Source organism: Ipomoea nil, unplaced genomic scaffold, assembly GCF_001879475.1.
Source record: "Ipomoea nil cultivar Tokyo-kokei standard unplaced genomic scaffold, Asagao_1.1 scaffold2833, whole genome shotgun sequence".
NCBI classification, from domain to species: domain Eukaryota; kingdom Viridiplantae; phylum Streptophyta; class Magnoliopsida; order Solanales; family Convolvulaceae; genus Ipomoea; species Ipomoea nil.
Window position 1 is genome coordinate 899,997 of NW_017619261.1, and position 11,188 is coordinate 911,184.

General features: G+C 40.7%; 1 protein-coding gene across 1 annotated transcript; it reads right to left on the bottom strand.

The window, feature by feature from the left end:
* Positions 1-2,468: 2,468 nt before the first annotated feature.
* LOC109159537 lies at positions 2,469-6,102 on the bottom strand. Its single transcript, XM_019307637.1, has 5 exons — positions 5,114-6,102; positions 4,907-5,004; positions 3,218-4,753; positions 2,994-3,138; positions 2,469-2,892 (listed from the first exon to the last, which is right to left on the bottom strand). The coding sequence occupies exons 1-5, from the start codon at positions 6,100-6,102 to the stop codon at positions 2,469-2,471; spliced, it is 3,192 nt and encodes a 1,063-aa protein (XP_019163182.1).
* Positions 6,103-11,188: the final 5,086 nt, after the last annotated feature.

Below are 11,188 nucleotides of genomic sequence, written 5' to 3' on the forward strand. Positions count from 1 at the left end.
GGCTACCGGCTATTGACAGAAGAATCTGCTACTGGAAGTAATTTGAGTGCTTGGCAAGCATTATGGCGGCTGAAAATTCCTCCTAATATCAAGAACTTTTTATGGAGATGTCTTCATGGAGTTGTTCCTACTCTATTAGCTTTGACAGTTCATCACATTGAGTTGGATAGCTGAATCACTGAAGCACATTATGTGTGAATGCATGCATGTTTCCATGCTATGTCCCACCTCTATCAAATTGCCTATTACCAATAGAAGATGAAAGCTTTGGAGAATGGCTTGCTGGACGGTTGCTAGGTGGTAAGTCCTTCATGCTCCAGTGTACTGCCAGACTATGGTGCATTTTGCGTGAAGGAAACAATGTTGTGTGGAATCAGAAAGTGTGGCATGCTCCATCGGTTCTCATGGAGATATCTAGGTTGCTGGATAGCTGGTAAGATCTTGCAGGGGCATAAACATGTGTTACATGGTCAAATGTGAATTCAGAAAATGAGGTGTTGGTTTCAGACGACACTTTTGCTTTGTACGTAGATGATGCAGTATTCCCAGAAGAAAATCTCACTAGCTTTGGCGCTGTCTTAAAGGATAGTGATGGGATTATGGGAACTATGTTGCGGCCAAGAACGGACCTGTCCGTTGTCTAAAGGATGCTCATTTGGCAGAAGCCAACGCCATTAAGGAGGCACTGTCATGGGCTTATGAACGTCGGCTCAATAATGTGGTGATCTTTTCTGATTGTCAAGTGGTGTGTAATCTCCTCAATGGTTCTCTTTTGGATTTCTCCTGTGCGGGTTGTGTAATTAAGAAATGTCGTGATATTCAACGACACTTTGGTTCAGTGTTTATCTATTTATCCTTAAATCAGTGAATAAGCTCGTTCATGCTATGGCTAGAACTGCTCGTTCTGCTACTGGTCCCTCTATGTGGTCTGATTATATTCCTTCATGTATTGAACTTTTGATATAAATGAAGTATTGCAATTTCCCTTTAAAAAAAAAAAACAAAGAAATTAAAGCACGGTTGGGCGGCTCTTATATAGGGAAGAAAATATAATGTTGTGTCTGAACACGTTATTGTCCCTAGGGATGGAAACGGGGCGGGGAATGGGGTCCCCATTCCCGTTCCTGAAATAGCTCCCTGTTCCCGGACCCCGCCACGTTCCCCGTCGGGGATGGGAAAATATGCCCCATCCCCGTCCCCACGGGGATTTTTCGGGGACGGGGAATCACCGTCCCATTTTTTGAATTATGTCAATGAAGAAAAAACTAATATTAAGGAATAAACATCAATCACAATAAAATTAATCAAGTATATATAGCGCAAACTGATAAAGAATCAACATTATATGGTTTATAAACAAATCAGTTTACGACAATAGTTTACATAAACAAATTAGTATCACATAAACACATTAGGTAGTGCACAATCATTTGCCTCCTTCCAAATCATTTATACAGTTACATTTGTTCAATCATTAAATTGATCTATTAGCATGACAGAAAGTATTACTACGAGATTGAGTTACATAAACATATTAATCAAAACTAATTACTAATAAAATAAATAAATAAATAAATAAATAAATAAATAAATATATATATATATATATATATATATATATATATATATATATATTATATAATATTATACAAGGAATCGGGGATCGGGGTCGGGGCGGGGAATGCCGTCCCCATCCCCATCCCCGGGATGGGGAAATTCTCCCCATCCCCGTCCCCGTTCCCCGAAAAAATTCTCCGAACTCGTCCCCGTCTGGGCGGGGATCGGTTTTCTCCGACGGGGACGAGTTGAATTGTCATCCCTAATTGTCCCAATCCGTTTGGATTCGAATTTATTTTTCATTAAAATTTGAGATTTAATAAATTTAATTTAGATTATGAAAGTAATTTTAAATTTATGATCAAATATAGGTTCGGTGTTAATTAATGCATCTATTATTTATGCATGAAAATTTTACTTTTTCCTTTTTAATTAAAAAAATCATAATTGTGGGCCTTCAAGTGTTTTCAAATCATCAGTGTGATTCCTTACTTTTTTTCTTTTTTTTTTTGAAAGAAAAACTAATTCATTAAATCATGAATAAGAGTGTTCACAAGGAAAGATGGAGGAGAATCAAACCATTCTCCGCAACCTGACACAGAAAAGGCCTCCTTAGCAACAATATGGGCGGCACTATTCGCAGATTGCTTTACACAGTAGAATTCAACATCTACAATCTCAGAAGCTAAAACTTTAATGTCCTCTACTAAAATACCAAAACTAGAATTAAAAGACAGTGAACGTAAAGCATTAAAAACGGTTTGACAGTCTGTTTCCACATCGACATCTCCCATTCCAGTAGACCTTAACCAACTCAAAGCCTCTCGTATGCTTAGAGCCTCCGCCTCCTTAGCCATATAAAGCCCCGGAATCCTCATGTTCTTGGCCGCTAGGAAAACTCCATTATCATCTCACAGAACCCAGCCTAACCCCATTTCATTACTTTCCTGCCTCAGTGCTACATCTGTATTCAACTTTAGTCTCCCATGCGCTGGTTTTGACCATGACACAACATTCAAATGTTCTTGATCCCTTGGAGTTCCCTCATTTGCACTCCTCCAACAATCCAGGAACACCATAGACCTACGCAGCACCACATTTATATAAAAAACCACGCCCTTCCACACACTATCATTCCTGCTTCCCCACACACCCCAACAAGTCATTAGAAATTTAGGCAGAGAGTCAACATCCAACAAATTAATAGCCCAAAAAAACCAATCACTTATACTATTACCAGCAAAGTCACTGATTTGTGGCCACCCCAGCTTGTTCCACAGTTGTGCCACTTTAGCACAGTAGACAAACAAATGAAGGGCTGATTCCTGCACACAACTGCACATATGACAATACAAATCGCATTCAACATTTCTTAACTGCAGAATATCCCGTGTAGGGAGATAAATAGAAGCCAACTGCCAACAAAAATTCTTCACCTTCGGGGGAATATGTAGGTTCCATATCTTATTCTATGGGCGGTCATCTGCTGCCACCAAAGTGAGATGCTTGTAACAGGACTTAACTGTATAAGCACCCTTCTGATCCCATTGCCATATCCACTGATCTCGCGGCCTCCGCACACTAACAGGAATATTTAAAATCAAGTTAGCATCCCGGGCATTAAAAATATCATTAACACACTCAACATCCCACCCTGTACCATGCATATTCATAAGAGAGGACACCGGAGCCGTTCGGACTGATGGATGCAAGTCTGTCTCCACATATGGGTTGTCATCTACCGGGAGCCAAGGATCCAAGCCAATAGAAGTCTCACCCCCATCCCCAATCGCCCTTCTACACCCCTCCTTCAAACAGCTTCTAACCTCCAACATGCCCCTCCAAACAAAAGAAGGATTACTTCCCTCCCCGGCTTCAAAGTATTCACAGCTAGGATAGTAACGTGCCTTAAACACGCGAGCAAGTAGACTAGTGGGGTTCGTAACCAATCTCCACGCCTGTTTGCCAAGTAAGGCCAAATTCATCTCATGCAGGCGCCGAAAACCCATTCCACCATTCGCCTTGGGCCTTGACAACCCTTCCCAGGAGCGCCACCTAATACCACGGCCATCCCCAATCCTTCCTGTCCACCAATACTGATTCATAATGACCTCCATCTCCCGACACAGGCCAATGGGAAGCAAGAACACCGACATAGCATATGCCGGCATCGCCTGTAGCACATTCTTCAAAAGGACTTCCCTCCCAGCTCTAGACAGAAACTTCGCATTCCACGACCATACCCTAGACAGTATCCGGTCCTTCAGAAACCCCAGGATGGCCTTCTTCCTCCTATCTACAAGCGAGGGTAACCCCAGATATTTTCCACTAGTCAAACCCTCCTCCACTCCTAGTATATCAACCACATCATTCCGAATATTCTGCGGCACATTAGCACTAAAACAGGCAGCAGATTTATCATAATTAATATACTGACCCGATGCCTTAGCATAGGTATCCAGGACATACCTCATCTGCACACTTTCCTCAACAGTAGCACGGTGAAACAAGAAGGAATCATCCGCAAAAAGGAGATGAGAAATGGATGGTGCCCCTCTTGCCACTGTAACCCCATGCAACTCGCCCGGAGACATTCTTCTCTCAATCATCGCACTCAACCCTTCAGCCACAAATAAGAACAGATAAGGTGATAACGGGTCCCCTTGCCGGAGGCCCCTACCTGGGATAACAGGTCCCACCTTTCGCTGCTCATGTAGTATATGGTAACGCACTGATGTTACCGTTTCAAGCAAGATATTGACCCACTGCACACCAAACCCCAATTTAATCATCACTGCCTGTAAGAACCGCCATTCTACCCGGTCATACGCTTTAGACATATCAAGCTTCAATGCCACAACCCCTTCTCGACCCTGAGTTTTCTTCTTCAGGTGATGGTGTACCTCATATGCCAACATAATGTTATCTGTAATTAAGCGGCCAGGAATGAAAGCACTCTGGGCTCCTGAAATCAAATTCTGCAACAAAGGCTTTAACCAGTTAGCACACACTTTCGCTGCTATTTTGTAGACTACGTTACACAACGCAATCGGGCGTAGATCTTTCATCGTTTCTGGGACCGTCTTCTTCGGTATTAACACTATAAAAGTGTCGTTGGCCTTCTGGGGGAGCTCAGCTGTTTCAAGGAACCTTCTGCAAAAAGCCGTGACCTCCCCTCCCATAATGTCCCAAAAAACTGGAAAAACCCCGGGCCAAAACCATCAGGTCCAGGGGATTTATCCGGGTGTATCTGAAGCACAGCGATACACACCTCCTCCATACTAAGAGGCCGGAGAAGCCTAGCATTATTCGCAGCCGTAACCTTCGTCGATATAGTATCAAAACAAACCTGCAAAATAGTTCAACATGACACTATCCAGACCCGCCTCATCCACCACCCAATTCCCATCCTCATCCTGGAGCCTCTTAAAAGAATTCTTACGATGTCTAGCTTTCACAGAGTTATGGAAAAACTTACTGTTCACATCCCCCCCCCCCCCCCCCATACCAAAACTCTTTTGCACGTTGTTTCCAATAGGAGTGTTGTTGTTCTAACAAGAAAAGCAGATTCCTCTCCACCACCTCATACTCACGCATCCCGGACTCATCCCTATGAGAACTAAGCAAATCTAATCGGCGTTTATTTAGCTCAATTTTCCGCTGGAAATCCTTATTATAGCGTCGGCCCCACCGAGAAATATCTTGCGCACAAGCCTCTACTCTGGCTAATGTATCCAGGCCAATGGACCGATCCCAACTATGCGTAACAATCTCTCTACACGCCTCCTCCCGAAGCCACATATTATCAAAACAGAACCTGGCTCTCTTACGGACTGACGGCAAAGTAACAGGGGTTAAAATCAGCGGTCGATGGTCACTATAAGGAACTGTCAACGAGAGCGCTTGTACCCCCTCAAACAAATTAAGCCAACTGTCATTTGCTAGAATTCGGTCCAATTTCTCTTCAATCATTCTATCTGTGCCTCTTGACTTTACCCAGGTATATTGATGTCCCCCAAAAGGTACATCCTGCAAACCACTATCTGCCACCGCCTCCCTAAACCCATTTATCAACCACCCCGGATGTGGAACACGTCCCCGCTTCTCGAACTGGTCCAAAAGATCATTATAATCACCCATAACTACCCACGGTAGTTGTGAGCGTGCAGATAAAGTCCGTAACAACTGCCATGCCTCCCGCCTTCGTTGTCTCTCCCGATACCCATAAAACCCTGTAAACCGCCAACATGGGCATCCCACATCGAGCCTGATTTCAGTATCAATATGATTACTTGAGTACCCCGTTACCGCGAACTCCACTATATTATTCCATAATAGGGCTAGCCCACCACTATGACCATCAGCGTCTACTGTAAACACATTGTCATAACCCAACTGCACCCGGATTGTTTCCATTCGTTGCTTATCCACAAACGTTTTGATAAGGTAAACCACACTCGGCCTCTTCGAACGGACCAGGTCCGCCAACACTTGAACTGCCGTCTGGTTGCCAAGCCCCCGGCAGTTCCATGAAATTATACTCATAATTCTCGGCGGGCTTGCACCGCAAGACTCGCCTCTACTCCGTTTTTTGAAACAACTGTCTCACAGTTCTCATCATAATCCACTAGACTTGTCTCACCCTCCTCTACCCGTCTTCTCTTCTGCTCCCCAACAACCAAACCAACCACCAAACTAGCCAGATTCTGCTGTGTTGCTGCCATAACCGACCCCACTGCCGCAACAGCTTGGACACCCGCAACACATGCAGATCCCCCTTCACACATATTTCGGTCCAGTGCACTAGCAGAAACCCCACTGCCTAAATCACGGCCCAGCTGGACCTGCTGCCCCACATCCCCTTCAACTACGGCATTCAACACCATAGCCGGAGACCTCCAACTCCGCCGATCCACTGCTGATTCAGGTGGAATCCAACACTGATTCATAGTTGGGGCACCCCGTCGCGTTCCGGCCCTAAGCCACGCACCGTACGGTTTCTCCGCTTTGGGATCAACACGATTTAATGCCAATCTGCAATGCTTATCCCCATGCCTTATCAACCCGCAAAGAAAACAAAATGTTGGGAGACGCTCATACCTGAAGTCTATGAACGACCAAGAGCCTGCATCCCTCCTCAACTTCATCTGTTTCTTCAAGGGCTTCGTTACGTCCAATGTGACACGCACCCGGTAGAAGGCCCTCATCGAGCCATCGAAATTCCGATCGTCCGCCTGCACCACCGTGCCAAGGAATGTGCCCACAGCCGTAACCACAGCCTCCGAACGGAAGCCGACTGGTAAAGAGTGAATTTGGACCCAAAAATCCGCATGGGAGAGCTGTACTGTGTCAGGGTCTTCACCAGGGAGCAGTCTCTTCATAATCAACAAGTTCTGTTCGTAAGCCCATGGTCCGTCGTTCAATATGCGTAGAAGATCCCCTTCATGGTAGAAACGGATTAGATAACGTTTAGGTTGTAGCTCCCGCATGTTCACCCCCATAGCAGCTTGCCATACCCCGGCCATAGTGTCTTGAAAGAACGGAAAACGCACCGGGCGATTCGTTACCAATCTTCCCACCGCATAAAACGTGTCTTTGTCAATGGTCTGTTCACCTGCTTCATGGGGGAGTTGTACCGTATAGTCGCCATCCTCCACATCCGCCAACGTTAAACCCGCACACAAGTCCTCCACATCCCTCTCAGCCATTGTACTACACCGCTGTCCATTTCCGCCAGTTGATCGCCGGCAAAATCAAGCCAAACTCGCAAACCCTAGAAAACTCGCGAAAGTAGCGAGAGAGAAATCAGAGAGAAAAAAAAACCCTTGTGTATAAATATATAGTAAAATAAAATAATCAAGCATATAATACTATGACTAAATTTATATATTTTTTTTAGGATAATTAGAGAACTAGATTTCAAAAATTAAAAAATAAAATTACATTGACAATTTAGAAACAATTAAACAATTAAAATTGTGATTTTTTTCAAAGTATATTATCATTTATTGTATGCTAGCTGATGACATACTTTTGTAATGTAAAAAATAATTTTTCTTGAAATCATAAATTTAATTTATATGAATGTATAATAACAATTTAAATATTGATTAATTTATCATATTACGTGTCTATATATATACCGACCCGCCCTTGCCCCAGAGTGGGGCGGGTCAACCGGTGGTGGGTCAAACCCTTTATAGGTATAAACAAAAATATACGGAGTATATGTTATTAATTTGTAATCTTGTAATGTACTTATTTTTATTCTTTAAAAAGAATTTTATTCTTATTTACCAATCGTGGTTTGAATTGTTACTTTAAAAAAAAAAAAAAAGTTAAGCATATTTATCCAACCCATGGGGTCCGCCAACTTGGATGGGATATGTTAGGATTACTTAAACCCTAGCTTGTGAGTTTTGTAGTTCTGGATTGCAAAAATTGAAAATATTTAAGCCTGTTGTGTGATGTGTCAGCCTGCTTTGACAGGACTATATTTAGAACCTTGAAAATCATTGTTATCGAACTCTTAAGAATCAAGTAATTTATTATCATAATCTTATTAGCAACAAAGGCATAATCTTATCAAAATCGAAAGCAAGTCGAGCACTACAATGACTACATAAATACGTTCATAAAAATGTATTTATTGGAACTAAATACTACACTTCAAAAAATAAAAACAAAAATAATAACAAAAACGGTAGGTAGTACAACACCAACAAGTGCTCCCCATGACATATGATTTTACAACGGAGGAATAAAATGACTTGTGTGATATTATTACGATGGAGTTAATACCATCTGATGTCCTCCGAGTATAGTAGTTTTGCCACGTTTAGTCCTAAACTTTCAAATTGACCATTTGTGGTCCTTCGACTTTCAAATTTAACCATTCGTGGTCCAAGTTAACCACCCATGGTTCTTCAAGTTTTGAAATTTAACCAATCTGGTCCTATTGAAAGGACCATGGTTGGTTAAAATTTAATAGTTAAAGGACCATGAGTGGTAACTTGGATCACGAATGGTTAAATTTGAAAATCGAAGGACCACAGATGGTCAATTTGAAAGTTTAGGACTAAACGTGGCAAAACCACTATACTCGGAGGACCTCAGATGGTATTAACTCTATTACGATGTATATTTATTAAAATTATAAATATTGTTTTTCAAAAGGCAAAGAGTACAACATAAACAAGTGGTCCCCGTGAAATATGCTTTTACAACGGAGGAATAAAATAACTTTAATGGAGGAATAAAATAACTTTAATGATATTACTATGTACATTTATTGGAATTATAACTATTACTTTTTCAAAAAGAACAACTAACTGAACCCAACAAAATAAAAATAAAAAAATCCACCCTACAAGTACTTCACATGTTAAAACACAACAATATGTTGTAGTTAGTCCATCTAGAAAGATTAAATAAAAACTTATTAAATTAATAAATTACTAAAATTTAACAAAATTAAATTATCATATGATATGCTTATAAAATTTATATGAAATTGATATGATAACATTGATTTGAATATAAAAATATACAAATCAAGTTATTATTTTGAATTACAAACACAAATTATATAAAAATAAGTTAAGCAATATAGTAAATATAAAAATAAATTGATAAATTAATAAATTGTTGATAATTTAACAAATTGAATAAAATTCTCATATGATATGCTTATAAAAAATATAGTAATGTAATAAAATTAGCATTATAGTAATTAATATATAATAACTATTACTATATATTTTCATATGTGGAAGTAATTAATATTATATTATTATACATTTGTAAATCTCGAACTCTTAATTAGTATTTCAAAAAAGTAATTAATTATCATAATTTTATTAGAAATATATACATATTTATTAGGGAGTTAGAATTAGGAGGTTAGTTCAGCCTAGCCTTTAGCTCAGCCTAGTCACGAGGCCGGACTTGTCATTTGATGTCAATTGGCTGTGTTAATTCATGCACAATCCTAAGGAAGACAACTGGGCTGTGCTAAAACGTGTTTTGATGTATGTGAAAGGCTCGCTTTCACTTGGTCTTCGACTTGCAGGTTCATTATTACCTGGGGTTCATGCCTTTTTCAGATTCCGATTGGGCCAGTTGCTCGTTGGATAGGAAGTCTACAGCCGGTTATGCGGTGTTTCTTGGACCCAACTTAATTTCGTGGGGCTCTAAGAAACAGCGTACTCTGGTCCGCTCCTCAACCGAGGCCGAGTACAAGGCGCTTGCAAATGTCTCTGCTGAAGTTGTTTGGATTCAGTCTCTCCTTCGGGATCTTGCCTTGGATTGTCCCACTACTCCAGTGCTTTGGTGTGATATTCTTGGTGCGACCTATCTCTGCTCCAACCCAGTTTTTCACGCACGGACCAAGCAAGTGGAGGTGGACTATCACTTTGTTCGTGACAAAGTGGCGGCTGGTGCTCTTAAAGTGAATTTTGTGTTACCCATGATCAACTGGCTGACATTTTCACCAAACCACTTGCTCTCTCTCGGTTCACTGCTCGGCGTTTCAAGCTTGGCGTCGTTCTGTGCCCGCCTTCCGCTTGAAGGGGGTGTATTAGGCAGTTAGAATTAGGATGTTAGCTCAGCATAGTCTTTAGCTCCTTTAGCTATTATTCTGTTATATTGTATGTATATAAACTCACGTTGTGTAACTCTCAAATCACGAATTTACATTTCAGAAATACCTTCTCCAATCATATTTACTATTATTGTTTATTAAAATTAATGAATTCAATCATATATATTTACCTCAGTAAATCTTTATACAAATTCTAAGACCCAAGACCATCAACTCTCAGGCTAGTCAATTTAAGTTCAAATAGCAAAAGTGATCCTCAGGTTTTATGGTATATATGGTGGCGCTGAGCTGTTATAAACTATAAACACAACTTCTATTTGTTATCAGATATATATATATCACCTTAATCCGCTCACTCAAGACATAAGTTTTTTGGGTTTTTCTGAAGCAAAGACTAAGGCCGGAATTCTTCTTTGTTTTTGTTTTGCTTTTCTCTAGAAAATGGAGGGTTTTTCTAGAAACATCCGATCAAGGAAGGAAATGGAGAAACACAACCGAGGTTCATGGCATCCCAATTGTGGGTTGCTTAGAAACACGGTCAAGAGATGAGGATCTATCAAATCATTTTGGGCAAGCCGGACAAGTGGAGCTATGGAAGCAATTAATGCAGGATCAATTTGTAATCTTGTATATGATGGTATGGTAGAATTTCCATGGATGATTGATGTGCTCTCGTTTGCTGCAACTGGCTGTGAAGAAGATGCACGGATTTTGCACGGAGGTCGCACTTCTCCCTCCTCTAGTTCTTCTATTGGATTTAGGGGCACATGATGATGAAAAATGCACCCTGTCATCCTGCGATTGGTCCTCCAAGTCCAACACAACAAAAGGGTTGTATATATGGGTATGAGAGAAATTTGGATTATATTATGATCAAGTAATGTGATGAAGATTGTGATAAGATCATAATAAGTCTGTCTAATATATACATGTGTTCTCAATATTTTTCTAATTTATATGATTGTTATGTATTTCTTCATTTCCTTATAGAGTAGTTTCTTATGTTTATGTAGTATATATTGTCTCATG

Coding starts and splice junctions, on each gene's coding strand:
- LOC109159537 (XM_019307637.1), bottom strand. CDS start 6,102: ATGAGTATAATTTCATGGAACTGCCGGGGGCTTGGCAACCAGACGGCA. Junction 5,005..5,113: donor GAGAGGAATCTGCTTTTCTT/GTTAGAACAACA, acceptor TGTGAAAGCTAG/ACATCGTAAGAATTCTTTTA. Junction 4,754..4,906: donor CATGTTGAACTATTTTGCAG/GTTTGTTTTGAT, acceptor GGGTTTTTCCAG/TTTTTTGGGACATTATGGGA.